The sequence below is a fragment of the Triticum aestivum genome, chromosome 1B, assembly GCF_018294505.1.
Source record: "Triticum aestivum cultivar Chinese Spring chromosome 1B, IWGSC CS RefSeq v2.1, whole genome shotgun sequence".
Taxonomy (NCBI): Eukaryota; Viridiplantae; Streptophyta; class Magnoliopsida; order Poales; family Poaceae; genus Triticum; species Triticum aestivum.
Window position 1 is genome coordinate 692,525,930 of NC_057795.1, and position 22,983 is coordinate 692,548,912.

At 45.7% G+C, this 22,983-nt stretch overlaps 1 protein-coding gene across 1 annotated transcript; it reads left to right on the forward strand.

Annotated features, from left to right (window-relative positions):
- Positions 1 to 20,293: 20,293 nt before the first annotated feature.
- Positions 20,294 to 21,978, forward strand: LOC123101682 (uncharacterized). The gene is made up of 3 exons (XM_044523029.1): positions 20,294 to 20,523; positions 21,079 to 21,257; positions 21,588 to 21,978. Exons 1-3 carry the CDS (start codon positions 20,413 to 20,415, stop codon positions 21,820 to 21,822), a joined length of 525 nt encoding a protein of 174 aa, XP_044378964.1. The 5' UTR covers positions 20,294 to 20,412; the 3' UTR covers positions 21,823 to 21,978.
- The last annotated feature ends 1,005 nt before the right edge of the window (positions 21,979 to 22,983 follow it).

Genomic DNA, 22,983 nt, shown 5'->3' on the forward strand with positions numbered 1-22,983 from the left:
TTTCCACGTTAAATCTTGTGTCACTTGTGCATGTTGTTTGTGTTATTCCGCTGCTTACTTGTTGGTTGAAGCTGTCCTCAAAGTTCATCACAAGTAGAGGGGGCTGTGTAGTGTGCATATTTGCCGTGCTGGTGAATTTGTGCAGTGCATTGTTGCTGTCCAGCCCCAACAAAGTGGTATCAGAGCCTTGGTTTGCTTGTGCAAATTGCTGAGTTTCATGTGGTGAAAGATGGAAGTGAATACTAGCAGGATGATATCTTTGAATGGTACAAATTATCAAGCATGGAAGGGCAAGATGGAGGACTTGTTGTATGTGAAAGAATACTAGAAGTCAGTGTTCTCCACTGAGATGCCGGAGGGCATTGAGGAAGGTCAATGGAAGGTACTTCATCGCCAAGCTTGTGGGTTTATTCGGCAATGGGTCGATGATAATGTTTTGAACCATATCATTGATGAGACACATGCACGCACCTTATGGCAGAAATTGGAAGAGTTGTTTGCCCGGAAAGAAGGTACAGACAAGATGTTCTTGATCAAACAATTGATGTGCTTGAGGTACAAAGAGGGCACTCTAATTGCAGATCATGTGAATACATTCCAAGGCATTATAAATCAGCTTTCTTCAATGGGAATAACATTTGAAGATGAAGTGAGAGCTTTGCTGCTACTAGGCTCATTACCGGACAGCTGGGAGACCTTTAAGGTCACGGTTTGCAATTCAGCACCTAATGGAGTTGTCACTTGGAATCTTGTGAAAACCAGGGTACTAAATGAAGAGTCCAGAAAGGTGGCTGAAGCCACTTCTTCCTCACATTCAGAGGTGCTAGTCACCCAGTCCAGGGGGAGAAGCAAGAGCAAAGGTCCAGGTAAAGGGGCAGAAAAAGGTAGGAGCAAATCAAAAAGTAAGTATGCTGATTATGAGTGCCATCACTGCCATCAGAAGGGCCACATTAAATGGCAATGTGACAAGTGGAAGAAAGACAAAAAGAAAAAGAAGAAACAAGATCAGAAGCAAGTTGACAGTGATAGTGACACAGAGGGCAACCGAGTTACTGCAGTAGAAGAGGACATCATGCTTGTTATGCATGAAGAAAATGAGGGCAGATTTGGTTCCACTGTTGAGGAGAGGATCATTGTTGTTTCTGATGAAACCGTTAACCTTGTGGATGGTGACGAGATGATTTGGATACCGAAGAGCGGTGCTACCATTCATGCTACATCTCGCAGAGGCTCTTCACTAACTATATATCAGGTGATTTTGGTGTTGTGAAGATGGGGAACAATGATAGAGCAGCCATCATTGAAAAAGGAGATGTGCATTTGGAGACCGCAAATGGTACAAGGTTAGTCCTCAAATCTGTGAGGCATGTTGAGGCACTTCGTCTCAACATTATTTCAGTTGGTTTGCTTGATGGAGATGATTACTTGAGCAGTTTTGGAAAAGGGCAATACAAGCTCACCAAAGGCAACATGATTGTTGCAAGAGGTAAAATGGTCTCAGTTTTGTATCATGTTCATGCTAAGCTCTTTAGTGCTTCTGTCAATGCACTAGAGAAGGATGATCATTGTGCTTTATGGCACAAGAGACTTGGGCACATGAGTGAGAAGGGGATGACAGTGCTAGTGAAGAAAAAATTGTTGAAGGGTGTGAAAGGATTTCACATCAAGAATTGTTCAGATTGTCTAGCAGGGAAGGAACACCGAGTTGCCTTCAAGACTCTACCTCCTCACAAGAAGCCCGAGAAGCTAGACTTGATACATTCTGATGTTTGCAAAATGTCGGTAAGATCTCTTGGTGGTGCTAAGTACTTTGTGACTTTTATTGATGACTTTTCCAGGAAAGTTTGGGCCTTCACTTTGAGGACCAAAGATCAAGTACTAGGTGTATTCAAGCAATTCCAAGCCTCGGTTGAGAGAGAAACTGGGAAGAAGATCAAGTGCATTCGCACTGATAATTGAGGAGAGTACATTGGGCCATTTGATGCATATTGCAAGCAGCAAGGTATTAGGCATCAATTTCCTCCCTCGAAGACACCACAGCTAATGGTCTTGCTGAGAGGATGAACAGGACAATTATGGAGAGAGGTAGATGCTTGTTGTCAAGTGCAAAGATACGTAAACACTTTTGGGGTGAGGCTTTGATGACTGCAGTTTATCTTATTAATCTCTCACCAAGTTATCCTTTGCAGGGAGATGTTCCTAACAGGGTCTGATGTGACAAGGACGTCTCATATGACCACCTGAAGGTTTTTGGGTGCAAGGCCTTTGTTCATATTCCTCAAGATGAAAGGTCAAAGCTTGATTCGAAAACACGACAATGTATCTTTCTTGGTTATGGTGCTGATGAGTTTGGCTACAAGCTGTTTGACCCTATAGAAAGAAAAGATGTGAGAAGTCGTGATGTTGTGTTTGTTGAAGACCAAACAATTGAGGATATTGTGAAGACAAAGGGGCAGGTTCCTCCTCAGCAGCAGCAAGACCTGATTGATTCTGACCCAGTTCCTGCAGCTCCAGCTCCTATGCAAGTTGAAGCAGATGCAGAAGATGTACAAGATGATGTACATGGTGGTGCAGGTGAAGAAGAAGCTCCCCAAGAGCAGCATCAAGAGTATGATGCTGAAGTTGATGATCCGGATCAGCAGGAAGCACCAGCACCAGAAAGTCCACCAGCTGCTCCACTCAGAAGATCCAACAGGGGTCGAATTCCTACCAGCAGATGCAATGGAAGATGAGCACAAGAAGGAGTGGAAAAATGCTATGCAAGAAGAGATGGATTCCTTGCATAAGAATCATACTTATGAGTTGGTGAAGTTGCCCAAGGGCAAGAAAATTTTGAAGAACAAGTGGGTCTACAGAATCAAGCAAGAAGAGCACACATCACATCCAAGGTACAAGGCCAGGCTAGTTGTAAAAGGATTCGGACAGAGAAAAGGCATTGACTATGATGAGATCTTTTCTCCGGTTGTGAAGATGACATCCATAAGAGTAATCCTTGGCATGGCAGCAAGTCTCAACTTGGAGGTTGAGCAAATGGATGTGAAGACTGCATTCCTTCATGGTGAGTTGGAGGAAGAAATATACATGGAGCAACCTGAGGGGTTTCTTGTGAAAGGCAAAGAAGACTATGTGTGCAAGCTGAAGAAAAGTCTCTATGGCCTGAAACAAGCACCAAGACAATGGTACATGAAGTTTAAAACTGTCATGGGGGAGCAAGGCTACAAGAAGTGTAGCTCAGACAATTGTGTGTTTATTCAAAGGTTCTCAGGTGATGATTTCATCATATTATTGCTCTATGTTGATGATATCGTGATTGTTGGCAAGGATGTCTCTAGGATTGCTAAGTTGAAGAAGGAGTTGAGCAAATGTTTTGCCATGAAAGACTTAGGTCCAGCAAAGAACATTCTCGGAATGAGAATTGAGCGAGACAAAAATTGCAACAAGTTGTACCTGTCTCAAGAGAAGTATATTGAGAAAGTACTTCAGAAGTTTAGGATGGAAAATGCTAAAGTTGTAAGTTGTCCACTAGCAGCCCATTTCAAGTTGAGCAGAAAGCAATGTCCTACCACAGATGAGCAGAAAAAGGAAATGCATCATGTTCCTTATGCTTCAGCGGTTGGGAGTTTGATGTATGCTATGGTGTGTACAAGGCCTGACATTGCTCACGCGGTTAGTACTGTGAGCAGATTTATGTCCAATCCAGGAAGACCCCATTGGGAAGACGTGAAGTGGATTTTGAGATATCTTCAGGGAAGCACAAATCTGAAACTTTGCTTCGGTGACTGTGAGGCAAAGCTGATTGCTTTTTCAGATTCTGACATGGCTGGAGATGTTGACAGAAGGAAGTCTACTTCAGGTTACTTGGTTACCTATGCAGGGGGAGCGGTGTCATGGCAAAGCAGGCTGCAGAAGTGTGTGGCCTTGAATACAACTGAAGCTGAATTCATTGCTGTAACAGAGGCGAGCAAATTGTGGCTGAAACGGTTGGCTTGTGAGCTTGGTTTTAAGCAAGACAAGTATGTGTTGTTTTGTGACAACCAAAGTGCTATCCACTTGAGTAAGAATGCAAGTTTTCATTCAAGGTCTAAGCATATAGAAGTCCGTTATCATTGGATTCGAGATGTGCTGTATTCCAAGAAAATGCAAGTTGAAAAGGTTCACACCGATGACAATGGGGCTGATATGTTGACTAAAGTGGTGACAAGGAAGAAGCTCGAAGTATGCCGCCGGCTCGCTAGCATGGCTGCCGGAAGGCAGTGAGACCCTCCATGATGTCGGGAGGGGGAGTTTGTTGGGCTAAGTCCCTCCACATGGAGGTGTGTTGGCAGCCCAACATCAGCCCACACAAGTCCAACACATATGAACCGTTGATCTGTTCTACATCCAACGGTTGTGAGTGTTTCCTGGTGAAGGAAGCAAGGAGAAAACCCTAGCCACTCCACCTCTTGCTGGTGGTGGCTGCCATTCGTGAGAGTGAGAGAGAGAGCACACAAGAGAAAACACAACATGAGAGAGAGGAAGAAGAGGAAGCAGAGGTTCTGTCCAGATTTGCTGCATCTGACTAGACAGTGTTCAAGCTGGTGATTGAAGGCTCTAACGTGCTTGGATCGACCCCAAACTTGGTGAGCTCGTTTCTTACTTTGAGTACTTCGATTTGGTTAGCTGGTTTGAGGATTGGGTCAGTGGAGCATCAGATTTGAGAGTGGTTTTGTCAGCTCTGACTGCTGCAGTTTCAGAACAGAGTAGTTTTGGGAGACGAACAGTTTGGGTAGGCAAACGATGTCCGATTGAGCTGAAATTTGGAGGGAATCTCAGGAACTCGTGTGTCTACTTGTCTGCCAAATTTGATGCTGTTTGGTTCAGCGGTTTAAGAGCAGTTTGCAAAACACTGGAGGGTACAGAAGCTGTGTAAACTCTGCTTTGCTGAAATCTTACTTCTTGTGGTTGTTGTTGTTGTTGCCGGTTGGCAACGTGGAGAGTGTGTTGTAAATCTTTCTAGAGGTTCTAGAGAAGACTTTGTACTCATCATTCTCATAGTGAAGTTGTGTGGACCGGTCGGTCCACAGCCGTGGTTTTTACTCCTTAAGTTGAGGAGGTTTTTCCACTTTAAATCCTGTGTCACTTGTACATGTTGTTTGTGTTATTCCGCTGCTTACTTGTTGGAGCCGATGGGTTCATTCATTGGCTTGCCGGGGGAGGGGGGGGAGGAGATTAGCACCCATGGCCTCTGTGTCAGTTGATGCACATAGCCATAGTTCATTAGTACGTAGTCCAATTTCACACCGTCTTACAAAGACTATAGCACTCAGAGGCAACATAAAGAATATAATTGTTACAATCATATCACCATTCGCATGTAATTGTTATATTTTAAAAACCAAAGAGAGCAATACGTACCAGGTGGATGAAATTAATTGCATTTTTCATGCATCTTTCTGAAAACATTAAATAAAGATACAAGTTAGTTTGACAAGTTTAAAATAAGTACCATCAAGCAAAAAAAAACATCAAACACATCATCATTGTAGGTGATAGTAAACATATATTTCTCCACACTAAAAATTAGACAATGACCCTAGGTGGATAATCAAAATTAGGCCCCGGTGTAAGGTTCGCTGATTAAATATCTTTGTCTAATCTCATCTTGCTTCTTATAGGATTTCTTATGTACTTTGATATTCTCTTCCGATCAATCCAATCATAAGGCAGACCATCTAAATTGTTTTCTCTCTAATATATGGCTTAGGGATACTACTTGCAACGACGATATTTAATCTTTTGTCAACATCTAGCATTATTTTTAAACCTGGAAGTGGCAGCACCATTATCTGAACCTCGTGGCCTGATGATTGATTTCTGTTTAGAAAGTTATCTGATAACCTAGATCAATCAAAGTTCACGAAAAGCCAGTGAGAAATCTAGGGCAAAGATGATTAGAAACTCTACTTCTAGGCAGACTAGATTGAACATGCACAAGAGGGATACGGAGTAGATGTGGTGATGTGATCTCAATACCTTGAATTCGGACTGGGATCTGCCAATAACGGCTTGTGTCCGGCGGCCGAGCCCTGAGTGAACGACTGAACGGGGGAGACGAGACATTTTTTTCCCCGGATTGTGGGGAGTCGCCGAGTTAGGAAGCAAATCAAGCGATCGAGTCAAATCGCTGTGTGCGGCGTGCGTTATGCGCGTACGAGACATGGAATCCATCGATCAAAATCGATCCAATCCGGTCAATTTACTCGTGGGCCTTTGTTTGGGCTAATTACGCTAGAATATCTTATACGGACTGAAAGGCTTCGTGCTTGTGCATGACATTCGATGGGTTCGGGCCTCACATTTTACTGGGTTCATACCAAAGGATTATACACACAGATACGTGGCAAGAAAAATTCGTTGGGTTCAGCTGAACCCAACAGCTGTACACCGGCTCCGCCCCTGGGGCTGTGTAGTGTGCATATTTGCCGTACCGGTGAATTTGTGCAGCGCATTGTTGCTGTCCAGCCCCAACAATAATTTGAACTCCGCCCAGGGCCTAGATCGATCTGTCCGTTGAAGCCATAACCACTTTGCATGAAGGGCCACATTCATCCATATCTAGTCTGGTACACCTACTCCTCATGCCCATTTCGGCCAACAGAGCACGTCCCACCGTAGCTTCCACCTTCCCACTCCACAGGAACCCTGTGTAGATCTTGATTTGAGCTGTGATCCTCTTCAACGGAAAATCCATGGCGAGCATCGAGTGAACCAGGATGGCGCACAAGACGGACTGGACTAACAGTAGGCGGCTACTCTTAGGAAGTGACGCTGCTTTCAAGCTCGGCAAGCACACAACTGATCAATCAAATCTTCGAATTGCACCGTTTGCTTCCTGATAGTGAGCGGAAGCCCAATGTATCTACATGGGAACGTAGCACTTGAGCATCCCAGCAATCCAGTCACCAGTAGTATCTCCTCGGATGAACATCGAATCAGCAGGGCAGAGCTCTTTTCAAAGTTTATCGTAAGCAATCCAGTCACCGGTGCACTTTGAAAATTAAAATTTATCTTCAAATATATGAGAACCACTTCTAAAAAACTGAGAAGATTTTTTGAAAAGTTGAGAATACATTTATGAAAACGCAAACATTTTCAACAAACAAAAACATTTTTTTAATCCATACATTTAAAAGGAAGTGAACATTTTTTGAAAGTGAGTATTCTTTCAAGATCCAAACTTTTTTGTATTTTTTCTTAAAGAAATAAAAGGAACCAAAAATGATAAATTGAAAACAGAAAAAAATAAACCGGACCGGAGCCTGAAGGTTCCTAACCCGGCCGGTAAAACAGGCCAGGAAACTTCCAGAAGGTTCCAAAACTGATGGCTTTCCCCAAAAGTACATCATCATATCGTCGGCCGGAAGAGAGCCCCCTCTTTGCATTGAACGGTGCTATATACTATACCACAGATTTTTGCAATTCGTGTACGATGTGTATAATGCAGCCGCTCATGCATGGGATTGAATGGGCCACTCCGCTGGATTTCCTGGACGTGTAAGAGCATCTCTAGTAGACCCCATAAAATCCCGACCTGTATAAGTCTTTTGCAGTTCACGGAAAAAGGTATATGCAGGCCGACGCCGGTGCGGACAGGCCCAGATCCCGTATAATCAATCCGTAAAAAAGAATATTCTTCGAATATACTGAATATATGCAGGTTGTCCTCTTCCTTGCGTCAATCCAGCGAACAAGCGGACGAGGAAAAACGCGAGGCGAACGCGGCGCGGGCGGAGGCCAAGGCGGCCGGGGCGAGCGCAGGGCGCGCAGAGGCCAGGGCTGCCGGACCGGCACAAGCGGCGGCCGGATCGAAGGAGCTAGCTAGCTAGCCAAGGCGGCCGGGGCGAGCACGGCGGCCGGGACGGAGGGCCGGCCGGCTATCGGACGGCCGGCGGGCGAGCACGTGGCCGGGAGGCGGCCGGGCGCGGCGGCCGGGCGAGCTTCATGGCGTTGGCGGGAGCAAAGATTCCTTAACCGTCAACGTTGACCGGTATGCAGGGCCCTGAGAAAGTTGCCCTCAAAATTGCATATATAAAGGTTTCGCGTTTACGTTTATAAGGCCCCTTAAAAAATAAGGGTCGGACGATTTTAAAGGGCCTGTTCGGGCTCGTTTTTTCGACTGAAACTGTAAAAAACGGTTATTTTACGGGTTTGATCATTTATACGGGGTCTACTAGAGATGCTTTATTAAAAATCAGACATTAACCATTGTATGTTGAGTAGTTTCACTTTGCATTTTCTCTCTAAAAAATTATATAGAAGGAAAGGAAACGTACATATGTGACTAGTTGCTACACCTGCGCCCTATGCATGCATACATATCGAACTCACTTAATTGACAGACAGAACAGTATTCTTCTTAATTATTCATTACCAATCACAAGCAGTGCTTACTTAATAAAGATGATACAAACTAAGTATATTGATTATTACCTCTGTATGAATCAAGCATGCGCGCAAGATCAACGACGGGCTATATAGGGTGGCGCAGAAGAAAGCAGAGTTGTATGATTTGTTACCCAAGGCGAAGACGAATCCCGAGGCTATTGATGAGCATGACATGCAGCTACTCAAACTAATTCCCCATTTTCGACGACAACTCGTGCCAGAAGTAGATGACATCCTCTGGTAAGTACAATATCAGAGGATCAAACAAGATGCATGCAGATACAAAATCACTTGATCTATTTCTTCCCTAGTTTCCTGTTTGTTTGATAGGAGTTTTTTTTTTTTTGAATTTTCACCGGGGGGAAGATTTCCCCACCTGAATTGTATTCATTTGCCTATAAGACTTTGCAGCCTGTCGCAGGATAGGTTCAAGTGAACCGGAATTACAGGGGGCACAGAGAAGAAGAGAGAAGCAAAAAAACACACGCCACAACACACATACATGGGGTACAGGGAGGAAGACACAACAAAGAGCACCATAGGATGGAGGCGAACAGCATCGGCCAGCCAAGACCAAACCACGACACTGCACCGTCGACGCAATCGAAAGGCTCCGCGCATCCGAAACTGCACAACGCCGTGACACCACCTATGTCACGAGGCACATTCGAAGGGACACGCGGATCCGAGACGACGCCACGGCACCTGTGTGCCACCAGCGTAGTCGAAGAGCATCGCCAAGCAGACCACACCACGACACTGCACCGTCGACGCAATCGAAAGGCTCCACACAACCGAGACTGCACAACGCCACGACACCACCTGTGTCGGGGGTACATTCGAAAGGTCGCACGAGGCCGAGACGACGCCACGGCACCAATGTGCCACTGGCGTAGCTGCAGGGCACCGCCTAGCAGAGACGTACCAAGAGAGCACTCAACCACGACACACACCACCGTCGACCCCAGACTGGCCGCACCACCACCACCGACCAGCAACCTCAAACCAGCCAAGCACCACCCCAACCCTCAGGCAAGCAGCATTGAGCAGCGCCTCCGAAGACAGGCGCCACCAAGGTGGTAACGACGTCGAGGACACGGCCGCTGTCCGATCCAGGAGCTGGATCTAAGGCTTTCACCTGGAGAACAAACAGACTGAGCGAGGAACCAGGGCATCGTACGACGGCACCTCCAAGGAGGGATCCGACACAACAGTGCGTCGCTGCCGCCGGTGCCGACAGAGGCCGACACAGAGCTTTCGCCCATACCCATCATCCTCGCCACCCTTCTGCTGAGCCGCGGCACTGAGACCGGATCCACCACCGCACAGGGGCAAAGCCTTGAGAGGCGACAGAGACCAAGCGCCCGCCAGTCGAACCACCAGACCGCCGAATCAGCAGGAGGTGAAACTGAGCAAGGCAGCGACGGGGGGTGCAAAAGATCCGACGGCGGTCGAGAGCAGAGGAGAAAACCTTGCCGCCCCCGACCTGGATCTGGCCGGGAAGAGCGGAAGTGGCAAGCCAGCGGCCTGGCCCCGCGCCCCACGCCGCCCATGCGGACGCAGACGGCGCGACCAGGACATCGACGCAAGGGACCGAAGCCCCCGACGTCACAGCCGCCCGCCGGCCCAGATCCAGCGCGCCGGCCAGATCCGCAGCAGAGGGAAACGCGCGCGCGCCACCCCCAGGCGCCGGCGAGCAGGTCTCGCGACACCTCGACGCCACCCTGCTCCCCACGCGCGCCCCGCGCCCCACGGCTTCGAGCACGGCAGAGCTCGCCACCAAGACGACCGCGGCCACCCGGCCACCCGGCCACCACACGTCCGCCGCGGGATCTCCCCGAGCCACCTTCGGAGGCAGGGGGCCGCCGCCACCGCGGCAAGGCCAGCGGCAGCGGCGGAGGAGAGGAGGCGTAGGAGAGGGGGCCGCCGGCGACTTGGCGAGGTTCCCCCCGAGTCGCCCGAGCGGAGCGACGCGGGGGCCCTAAAGACAGAACTGGTCTCAGTCATTTGATAGGAGTTGATATTATCTCTTTTGACCTGCAGGCAGAGGGAGCGGTTTGCTACAAGGGTTAACAGTGTAGTCGAAGGAATTGCCAAGATGACATTCTACATTTTTATTACTGCTTTAGCATATGGCATCACTCACGACAAGGAGGTAAAAGCCCAGACCATTGACAAGGAAAGCCAGTGAAGACAAGATCGAAAATTTAGAACCAAAGATGGCCCCAGCCTTTTCTGTTTAATTATGATCTGTAGTTTGACTAACTATATCACTATGCTAGCTAAGGGAAGGGAGAGAGACACGTCGGCGATTATTAATTTACGATCGATCGAGTTGCTTCGTCTCTATCCCTAAACTAAGACTAAGGTCTAGATCTAGAGCAGAACAGAACTAGTACAACGAAGCGTTTTTTACTTTTGGAGGGCGATTAGTAGGCGATCCAGGGCTTGATCACCGCCGCCGACAGCCCGGCGTTTGCCCTCGCGTGCAGCTGAAGCGAAACCCGGCGCCTGCCCTCGCGTGCCGCTTGCCCGGCCATCTGCCCATCGTCTGACCTCGCGGGGCTATGGACCCCTATTGATTGCGAACGTGATGCCCTCATGAGAGAAGAAGAAGAGCTGATTTAGCCTGGTTGTTTGTACTTGTGGTCTGCTACATGGCTGTTTTGAAGGACCAGTCACTTGCATAGCCTCATGAAGCTCATTGTCTGTCCCGGCGCGCGTCTCGCGAAGTCGGTAGTCTGTCCCGGCGCGACTCCATTGCCTTGCAAGGTGTTGTGTTCGGTTTTCTGTCCCTCCATATCATTCTGATTACAGCAGGTTTGTTCGTCTGCTAAATCAACTAGTTCCAGAAGGCAATGAGAATCCTAAGCTGGAATTACTGTGGCCTGCAACAGGTTGCGGCAGTTAGGGCATTGTTGCATATGTTCAAAAGTGCAGGAGCCTTACGTGATGTTCTTGATCGAGAGTCATTGAGATGAATACCCAGCAGAATGTCTACGTCAAACATTGAAGACGGATCATAAGAATGTTACCCAAAGTGATGGCCGGAGCGGTGGTTTTTTGTTGTTTTGGAAGGAGGTAACAATAGGGACATTGACAATAGCTTCATAGATGTTTTTGTGGGAAGTGAAGCTGAGAACTTTTGGAGAGGTCTCTACGGAGAACCAGGTGGGCAGATAAAGACAAGACTTGACAGCGTCTTAGAGAGCCCAGAGTGCTATGTGATATGCCATGGATGATGGCTGGTGATCTTAATCACATAGCTCAAGAGTGGGATTTGCTCCGCCGATGATGGAGAGATTTTCTTAGGGCCGTCTCGGTGTGACGACATCTATTATCGGCTGGCAGACACAACGTGAATTGCTCACAGGGATGCCGGAACAGAAAAACAAGAAGAGAGAACAAAACCGATAATGAGGAGACTAGCATAGTGACAATGTGTTTGACCAAGGCCCATCTCCCTATTTCTCAACCTGCCCCAGCCTCCATCTTCACAGCAGCATCAACATTTTCAAGCCTGAAATGAAAAATCCACCTCCCAATTCGTCCAACTGAACCTCTATCGTTGCCTTGGTCGTTGGTCAAGCGCCTAGTATAGGTAGCCGAGGATTTCTCGTGAAAATCAAGTTTCTCAGGATCTTCTTCTTTTTGTTGAAAATATGAGCAAATTACTACGAGATTTAATCCGAATAAATAGAAAATAGATCATGACAGCAATAGCAGAGATTAAACTAATCATGCGAACTAGCATAGCAGTTGAACAGATCACATCTAGGGCACATACTAGAAACATGAATTCTACCACGATCTCGAACAGGAAGGATAGAATCACATACGGTGCAGCGGGAGAAGCACCGCCGGCGTTGACGTTGTCGCCCATGTCGTCGAGGATGAGGTTGCCGAGGTCGGGGAAGAAGTCGTCGTTCGCGAAGTCGTCGCTGCCAGCAGTCGCGCGAGTGCGCTCCCCAAAAACTTGATCGCCCCTCTCCCGTACAGGATCACGAGAGGCGGGGTTCCGGAGGCCTGCTGTCCCTTCTCCCGGTGCACGCCGAAAGGAGGGATGGAGAAGACTTGCTTGGCGGCGCAATGATCTGGAGCGCTGGTGAGAAACCATACGAAGCGGCCGCGGCTAGGGTAGACGTCTGCCTGACTATATAGTGCGGGCCGGGTAGGTCGTGGGAGTAAACCCCACGTCCGAGTCATCACGATCCAAAAGAATCGGAAACGGTTCAGTAATTAACGCGTCCGTTAATTATTAATTAATGACTCATTAATTTTTCCCGAGCAGCAAAAATATAGACAACGTGCATAGCTCCGTCCTCGGCTCGGCTCAATCCCGCAACCCGCGGCGCGTCGTGACGAGGCGTGGCGTGGCGAGGCGAGCGCGTGTAGGTCTCTCTTCTCATGCTCATACAAGTGGTAGAAGAGCTCACCTTATAAAGAGGTGCAACTCTCTCTCAACTTATGAGGTGGGACTAAACTTTAGCCTCACTCACTCCACTCACATGTGTGCATGAATGGGCCAAGAAAATTTCAGAATTTTAGTTGGGCTTTGGGCCAAAAGCCCACTAGCAAATTCCAACAATCCCCCACAAAGTCTCATTGGCACATTTCACCATTTATTTCCAAAACATTGTTTATATACCGGTGCTTAGTGGAGACTGTGAAGTTGAACTTCCACTTAGAGATTTATGCTACACTAGATCACAACTTGAATAGTGGACTATGCCTTGAACTACAAGTTTTCTGCGAGACTAGTTTCACACAAACTCTTGACCGATACTGGGCCGCCGCAAGGCTTCCCCGCGGGTGGAGCGTATACGTCATACTCCAGGGCCTTTCATGAATTTATTAGAGAACACCCAATTCTCACAGACTGCGACGTTAACAGTCAAATTCATATAGGTGTGTTCCTCAGAAGATGTTCTGCAGGACAACATCTCTGCTTACCCGAATAAGCCACTTGGAACACATTAAGATAAGTATCAACCTGCCATGCAGATCAGGAGAGTATTGCATCTTCACGGAGTGGGATAGTTAATATAGGGATACTCTCCTCCCAGCTGACCAACAGCTTGTCTCCCACTTCTACTTCACGGGATCTCCGATCACATAGAGTGGGTTACCACTATGGACAACTCATGCGGTGGGTCTCAGACCCATCTCCATCGATGCATTATCTATCACATTACGTGATAGACCCTTTGTGAAGGGATCTGCCAAGTTTTTCGACGTTTGGATATAATCCAATGTAATAACTCCGGAGTTCCTCAGTTTCCTGACAGATTTTAATCTCCTCTTCACATGCCTTGAGGACTTCATATTGTCCTTAGAACTGTTTATCTTGACGATCACAGTTTGATTATCACAGTTCATCAGGATAGGGGTATTGGTTTTCAACCATAGGTAAGTCCATCAATAGCTCACGAAGCCACTCTGCTTCAACAGTGGCAGTGTCTAATGCTGTGAGTTCTGCTTCCATAGTTGACCTCGTTAAGATGGTCTGCTTGCAAGACTTCCAGGAAACAGCGCCACCACCAAGTGTAAAAACATAACCACTTGTGGCCTTAATCTCATCAGCATCAGATATCCAGTTCGAGTCACTATAACCCTCCAGTACCCTTGGATACCCGGTGTAGTGAATCCCATAGCTCGCAGTGCCCTTCAAGTAGCGCATAACTCTCTCAAGCGCACGCCAATGATCGTCTCCCGGTTTTGACACAAACCGACTCAGCTTGCTCACAGCAAAGGAGATGTCAGGCCTCGTGGCACTCGCCAAATACATAAGCGAGCCAATAATCTGAGAATACCTCAGTTGATCTCTAGCAATCCGTCGATTCTTTCGAAGCAACACACTAGCATCATATGGAGTTGGAGAAGGCGTGCAGTCGCTATACCCAAAACGACTCAAGACTTTTTCCACATAGTGAGACTGAAGCAGTATGATCCCACCATTCTCATCTCTCAACAGCTTGATGTTTTAAGATAACATCAGCTACTCCTAGATCCTTCATCTCAAAATAGCGAGATAAGAAATCCTTAACCTCCTTGATTAAATCAAGTTTGGTTCCAAAGATCAATATGTCGTCGACATACAGACAAAGAATAACTCCTTCGCCCCCACCACAGCGATAGTACACGCACTTGTCACCATCGTTTACTACAAAGCCGGCAGCAGTTAATGTTCTTTCAAACTTCTCATGCCACTCCTTAGGAGCTTGCTTAAGGCCATATAAAGACTTTATCAACTTGCACACCTTTCCTTCCTGACCAGGTACTACAAAACCATCTGGCTGATCCATGTAAATTTCCTCCTTCAACTCTCCATTGAGGAAAGCTGTCTTAACGTCCATTTGATGAACGAGAAGACCATGTGAGGCAGCCAGTGATAGTAGCACCCGAATTATGGTCAGTCTAGCCACGGGTGAGTAAGTATCAAAGAAGTCTTCACCTTCTTTCTGGGTATAACCCTTAGCCACAAGCCGTGCCTTGTACTTTTCAATCGTACCATCAGGTCTAAGCTTCTTCTTGAACACCCACTTACATCCTACAGGTTTGCACCCATAAGGACGGTCAGTGATCTCCCAGGTTCCGTTAGCTAAGATGGAATCCATCTCGCTACGAACAGCTTCCTTCTAGTAGTCAGCATCAGGAGATGCATAGGCTTCTGAAATAGTCCTGGGTGTGTCATCCACAAGGTACACAATGAAATCATCACCAAAGGACTTTGCAGTCCTCTGTCTCTTACTCCTTATAGGAGTTTCATTGTCACCCTCAACTGGATTCTCAACGTGTTCCATCGCAATGGTGGGTTCAGGAATTACAGTGAGTTCCTCACTAGATGGAATAGGTATCTCCTGATTTGATGAACTTGACATATCCTTCATAGGAAATATGTCCTCAAAGAAAGTTGCATCATTAGACTCCATAATCGTACCAACATGCATGTCGGATAGCTCAGATTTTATTATCAAAAATCTATAGCCAATGCTATGAAAAGCATAGCCCAGAAGAACACAATCCACGGTTTTTGGTCCAAGCTTGCGCTTCTTGGGAATTGGTATATTAACTTTTGCCAAACAACCCCAAGAACGTAGGTAAGAGAGTTTCAACCTTTTCCTTTCCCATTCCTCAAATGGAGTCATGGTCTTATGCTTTGTGGGAACTCGGTTTAGGACATGACACGCGGTCATTAGCGCCTCCCCCCACCATTCCTTGGAAAGACCCGATGTGTCTAACATGGCGTTAACCAAATCAGTTAGAGTTCGGTTCTTTCTTTCGGCCACCCCATTAGACTGAGGTGAGTAGGGAGGCGTCCTCTCATGGATTATACCATGTTCCGCACAAAATAGATCAAATTCATTGGAAAAATACTCTCCACCACGATCGGATCTAAGCCGTTTAATTTTTCGATCAAGTTGGTTCTCTGCCTCAGCTTTATAGTTTTTGAAGAAAGTTAAAGCCTCATCTTTTGATTTCAGAAGATACACATAACAATATCTAGTGGAGTCATCAATCAACGTCATGAAATATCTCTTTCCACCTTTTGTCAACACGCCATTCATCTCACAAAGATCAGAATTTATAAGCTCTAGTGGTGCCAAGTCTCTTGTCTCTGCAGTCTTATGAGACTTGCGAGGTTGCTTAGCTTGCACACATACTTGGCACTTAGAGCCTTTGACAGCAGAGATTTTTAGAATTAAATTCAGATTGGCTAGCCGCGTCATGCAACCAAAGTTAATGTGACAAAGTCGTGAATGCCAAATATCAGACTCATTGTTGTGGCAAACATTATTAATAACTTTAGTGCAAATATCTGACAAAGATAGGCGGAACAAGCCTCCGCACTCATAGCCTTTTCCAACAAATTGTCCACACTTGGAAATTACAACTTTATTGGACTCAAAAACCAACTTAAAACCATCTCGACATAAACGGGAACCGCTAACGAGATTTTTATTGATGGACGGCACATGATGAACGTTCTTCAGACGCACGGTCTTCCCCGAAGTAAACTTCAGATCGACCGTACCAACACCTCGAACGATGGCATGTGACCCGTTCCCCATCAGCACGGGAGAAGTCCCTGTGGCCTGGTAAGAAGAAAACATGGAGGCGTCAGCACAAACATGTACATTGGCACCGGTGTCAATTAACCAATCAGGGGATTGAAATACTGAAAGGATGGTAGGAAAAATACCGTACCCTGATTCCTTCATATCAGTATCACCGATGACAACATTAGCGGACTTGCCGCTCTTCTCATGTTCGCGCTCCTCAAATCGGTTAGGACACTTCGGAGCCCAGTGATTAGGATCACCGCAGACATGGCAAAGTCCCTTCTCCTTCTTATGAGAATTCTTCTTGAAGTTGGTAGTATATGATGGCTTGTTCTTTGTATCAAACTTGCCTTTGCCCTGAGTTTTGTTCTTGTTGTTTTTGAACTTGTTGGGCTAGAAGTTCTTCTTCTGTACCATGTGGGCACTAAAAGCTCCCTCAGCAACTCGAGCACGTGTGTCTTTTGCTCTCGCCTTCTCTTCAACATCAAGAGTACCTATGAGATCCGTAACGGAAAACTCCTTTCTCTTGTGTTTCAGGGAAGTAGCAAAATTGTTCCACGAAGGTGGAAGCTTGGCAATAATGCCTCCGGCAACAAATTTGTCCGGCAACACACACTTGAAGTGCTCAAGTTCATTTGCGAGCGACTGTATCTCATGAGCCTGCTGTACAACAGAGCGCTCATCAGTCATCTTGTAGTCATAGAATTGCTCCATGACGTACAACTCGCTACCGGCGTCCGAGGCACCAAACTTGGCCTCGAGCGCAGCCCACATGTCCTTGCCGTTGTCAAACGACATATACGAATCCATAATGGAATCATCAAGAACACCCAGAAGAGCGCCTTTAAAGAGAGTATCGATCTTCTCAAAAGCTTCCAGTTGTGCTGGATTAAGATCGCCCTCAGGCTTGCCCTTAATGGCGTCATAGCAGCCCATGGTCTGAAACCAGTAGACTGCTCTCGTGCGCCACCTCTTATATTGCGCCCCCTTAAAGGCAGGCGGCTTCAAATGCGCAGCAAAACCACTCGGAGTAAATTTCCTATAATCAGGTTTTTGGATTGTTGGAAATATGAGCAAATTACTACGAGATTTAATCCAAATAAATAGGAAATAGATCATGACAGCAATAGCAGAGATTAAACTAATCATGTGAACTAGCATAGCAGTTGAACAGATCACATCTAGGGCACATACTAGAAACATGAATTCTTCCCCGACCTCGGCAACCTCATCCTCGACGACATGGGTGACAACGTCAACGCCGGCGGTGCTTCTCCCACTGCACCGTATGTGATTCTATCCTTCCTGTTCGAGATCGTGGTAGAATTCATGTTTCTAGTATGTGCCCTAGATGTGATTTCTTCAACTGCTATGCTAGTTCGCATGATTAGTTTAATCTCTGCTATTGCTGTCATGATCTATTTCCTATTTATTCGGATTAAATCTCGTAGTAATTTGCTCATATTTCCAACACTTTTTCTTTCACACCAGAGGCAGATGTCGATGGTTGTAGCTGAGCACTGCATTGTAAGATATTGTTATAGATACGTATGGGCCAAACCTTCTGTAGTCTCCCATAAATGTACGATCAATTGGTCGCTATATATATACAAGTGTTGCCCGAGACAAAGGGTTCAATGCTTTCTAAAACAACGCTTTCTAAAACCTTTTACATGGTATCATGAGCCACTTCTTCTATCGTCTAGCCTTGCTTTCCATTTTCGTTTTCGTTAGTCTTCAAAAATCAAAGTCCCCAAAAGATTTTGGTTTTGCTCTTTTTCGTTGCAGTATATTTTTGCGGTAAAACTTTCAATCTATTCATTATCAATCAAGATAGTATAACGAACACCAACAATAATAAAAATTACATCCAGACCCATAGAACACCTAGCGATGACTACAAGCACGGAGGTGCGCCGAAGGCGCGCCGTCGGCATCGCCTCTCCCTCACTAGAGCCAGGCAAAACTTGTAGTAATAGACTGTTAGGAATTCGTCGTGCTAAGGTCCTATGAGACCAGTGCACCAGAAGAACAACCGTTGCCGGTGAGAGAACCTTAGATTGGAAGGATACAACCTGTAGAAACATGAACACAGACAAACAAATAACAGATCCATGTGGATCGACCGAAGACAAACGCCGACCGAATCCCGCGAGATCAGCTGGAGATAGGTCTCCACACGCCCCCCGATGATGCTAGAAGCACCATTGGGACGGGGGCTAGGTGGGGAGAACATTATTCCATCTCCAGAGAGCCGTTGCCACTCGTCTCTCTGAGCAGGACACAAACCCTAAGAAAACTCAGAAAAGTATCCAAAAACGAAGCCCCCCCTGGCAAATGCCGCGATCCACCACGCTTCCATGACCCTAAGGGCACAGAAGACGAGGCAGACAAGCGTCCATGCCAACAAGAGGCAGAAGAAACCCTGGCGGCTCGGTAGGGGCGCTCTTTCCTGGCAACTGTGGAGCTATAATGTCAGTGTTGTTTGTGCATTCTTTGCTAATTATTTTTAATTTGAACTTGATTCACATTGATCATGGAGGAATACAACCTAAGGAAGAGAAGTGTGAACATTCATGAAAATGAGCATGTCCTACGACTCGTGCTTTATAAGCTTGAAATACCCCTACTAGTTAGTATTAGTTGCAGGTGTGACATGTCCAAGTGGGAGTAGGTCTTCATAGTTAGTATGAAGCTTTTATTCGCTTGTCTAAATTAGTACCTTTTTCTCTATTTCTTCTAGTTACCGAGACTTCCCATGGGATTAATTGTTAAATTAATAAGAATAGAAAGATAAATAAATAATAAGAGAACGTCATTTGAGACTTGGGTTTTGTTATTAATTATCTTAAGGGGTTAGTATTAGAGATACTCGACCCGATTATAAAGAAAAAAGAGGATACTTGACCCACAATGCTCAAGTTAATGTACCCAATAGTGCTTGCAAAAGGAGTTGTCCAATGAAATCAATATTTCAAGGTTATGAGATTACTATACATGAAAAAAGTTGGCATGTAATGATACACGATATTACGTATGCATGCCTTAGGAAACTTTGTTGCACTCGGCGAGAAAGCTAACAACTCTGCTAGCCTACAAACGATCTACCCGAATCACATCTTGAATTTTGGTTATTGAGCTCCAAACCGGGTCAGTGCCATGTACGAACCGGACACGACTAACCTAACATCAATATTACAACAGTTAAGATTATTGGTTTTCTCAACAAAATGTGTCTTGCCTTGCGCAAAGTTGAACACTCCTCTGACCTTTTTCATTTTTGCGAAAAAAAACACTCCTCTAACCAATGAGCAATACACCAGGGTTAAATCTTCGTTCTATAAGCAATGCCACACGAATATTTACGTGCGAGCTTGACGGCTATGATTTGAGATTTTTTTCAAAAAGGGTAATATGTGCCACAAATGTCAAACTTGGGGTAAAAAAAAATTACCCTTATTTTCATTTATTGAACCATCACATGTACGGCACGATGCCAACACCTTTCTCTTACGAAACTAATGACCTACTTACACTACTTAAGATGGACCCACCGGTTGCTTTTTACGCAGCTTGATACTATATACGTACTACGTACGTAGCACATGCCGTGTACAGGTACGTACATGAAAGGAGAGGAAGAAGCCGGATCCGCGAGGCTATCAGAGCTAATCACGACCCAACTATTACTAGGTTAATTAGTCGTGTCCGGTTCGTACATGGCACCGACCCGGTTCTGTAAGTAGTAGTAGCTATATATACGCACAGTTCTATTCTATCTATCTATCTATCTAACACCTTTGAGGAACAACTCAGATCAAAGAAATTGATCAACTCGATCGCGTGCCGCAACTAGCCGGAAACAAATCGTATTGTTGGCGGCGTTCTCGTCCCTAAGTAACTGTCTGCAGGCCGGCGACGGTCGATGGCGGCGCTTGGACGCGCGGCGACGAGGCTGATCCACCGAGCTGTCGTTAGAGTAGAGCAACGCCGCCCCGTCACCCTGTTGTCGCCAAGGCTCATCCACACCCAGCAGGTACGTAACGCAGGTCGTACGTATGCGAAATCTTTACACATCATGTCTGTATCTCTCATGTGCATGTGCTAGGTAATATTTTTTGAATTTATTACTTCCTCCAATTCATATTACTTGTCATTCAAAAGAATGTATCTAACACTAGCTACATTTGTTTGAGCGATAAGTAATGTGGATAGTAGGCAGTACTGGTTTTTCTCTAAGAGCAGTGCGATAGTTAAGAGTCAGGTCAGGTGTACTTTTTTAATTATTTTTTTGCAAAGTCGGTCAGGTGTATTGTTTGATATATTTATTTTCCTAATTCACTTTATGGCCCAGCTGGACTAGTGGGCAGACCTACATAGAGGATAGTGGGGGAACACTTATTTTGAAATAGGGGGAGTACTTCAGGATTTCAGATTTTGTACAAGTAGTTGTGGGACTCGAATTTTTATGTGTGTCTAGTCTCCTGAATCTAAAAAAAACTGAGATTTCATTTATTATCCATGCACAACCTCGGTGGAAAACATGTTACTGGATATACAACTCAACACTCATATCCTTTGTGTGTTCCAGAATTCAAGATCCCCGTTCTCCCAGAAAGAACACCTTGTGTCGCAAATCAAGCAAAAGAAAGAGGAGTTATACGATCTCATCGCTAACGCCGAGGCGGCTTCCGTAGCTTCTGGGTCAGACATGCGTGTGCTCTCGACTCTCTGCACACGAATCGAGCCTAGACCACATGACCCTCAATGGTACGTACAATATCAACCAACCATATGCAAATATTGAACTGCCCCAATGTTTTACATTAGTGAACAGAGTGATTAAACTGTCAAAACGTCTTACATTAGTAACATTGGTTGTATTAAACGCTCTAATTTCCATTTTCCTCTGCTAGCTAGCTACTGGAGTTGACATATAATACTACCTCTGTAAACTAATACTCCCTCCGTCTCAAAATAAGTGTCTCAAGTTTGTACTAACTTTAAAACAAAGTTGTACTAAAGTTGAGACACTTATTTTGGAACGGAGGGAGTATAAAAGAAGTAGTGATCTAAACGCTCTTAATTACATATACCTAGGCGCCGGATAACCAGAACCAAGAAGGTGGCCAATTGGACTGCGGCGTCCATCTTTTTTGTTGCTTCTGGAATGAGTTTATGTGGCGTGGTTGCCCGTGCTCCCCTAATAGAGCATGAAGGAGTGTACTACACTGCCGAGAGTGTGCACCGGCTAGTGGAGCAAGGCTGCCTGCCTGAGAGTGTGCTCAAGCAAGTGGGAAGCGCAGAAGCAAAAGGGTGCGATGATAAGGAGTGAAGATGGACGACCTGCATCTTTTTTCATGGAGAACAAGAAGGATTGTATCTACGTAGGTCTCTTGATGAAATAGGAGTATATGTCTATAATGTGCCACCTCGAACTTGTACTATTATGATGAATGTCGTTGTAAGATATATGTAACATGGTGTGTTATCCTTTCCCTTTGAGCGAATTGTGTATGAATAATGTGAACATGTGTGCATGCCCGCGTGTAGGACAAGGGCCGATGGGTCGCCGCGTGCTTCCCAATCCAGTCCCCACCCCAAGTCCTCTCTTGTGTGGTGGCGTTGTGGCGCCACAGTGGTCGCACCCATTCAATTGTGGAGTTAGAAGATAAGTATGTCAAAAAATGATGGATGAATTTGAAGTTCAATTTGATATGTTGTTGATTATGTATGTGGTGTTCTTGCAACGTTTAAATTATGTTCATAGTTTATGTTTTGTTTAAATATGCATGCATTTGTGGAGAAGAAAGATGTGGTTGGGTCGATGCCCTATTCTAGGACAGTTGTTTGAGAAGAAAATTTTTGATGCTCTAAAACTCACAACGGCAACCATGCATTGAAAATGCTCTTAGAGAACTGTTTTTTTATATAAAGACACCCAAAGGGCATCTTGGTTCTAATTAATATCGATAAAATAAAGGCAAGTATAATGAATAGACAACTAGACGTAACGACCAGTACAACATAACATTACATTGAAAAACCTATTACTCTTCTTCTACCTATGATTATACGGCGCCCATCAGAGATTAAAAATTGCACTGAACCAACAACAAAGAAAAGCGAGACTTGCAGATACACCCGCCATACCAGGTTTTGAAGACCACAATAGTAACTCACCCCTTAAGACGGGATCGATAAATAACTGAAACAACATAGGCTAGAGCATGACCCCATGCAAAATAGGTTTGCAATCCATCACCACCAGTTCAGAGGTCTGAATTAATCGTACAAAGTCACAGAACAACACCGAAGACACTTGACCTCCATTTCTTGTCGTGATATTCTCTCCCATAACATTATGTTTCACTACTAGGGAAAAACCTATACACAGAATCTTACCAGCAGCGCGCTCCAAAATAACTCGCTGCTGCTAACTAGCAGTAGCGCGGACAGACGAAACTCGCTGCTGAGACAAATATAGCAGTAGCGC

Excerpts from the sequence above, each read along its gene's own strand:
- LOC123101682 (XM_044523029.1), top strand. The coding sequence starts at position 20,413 with ATGGCGGCGCTTGGACGCGCGGCGACGAGGCTGATCCACCGAGCTGTC. Across the intron at positions 20,524-21,078 it reads GGCTCATCCACACCCAGCAG|AATTCAAGATCCCCGTTCTC; the intron begins GTACGTAACGCA and ends TGTGTGTTCCAG. Across the intron at positions 21,258-21,587 it reads AGACCACATGACCCTCAATG|GCGCCGGATAACCAGAACCA; the intron begins GTACGTACAATA and ends ACATATACCTAG.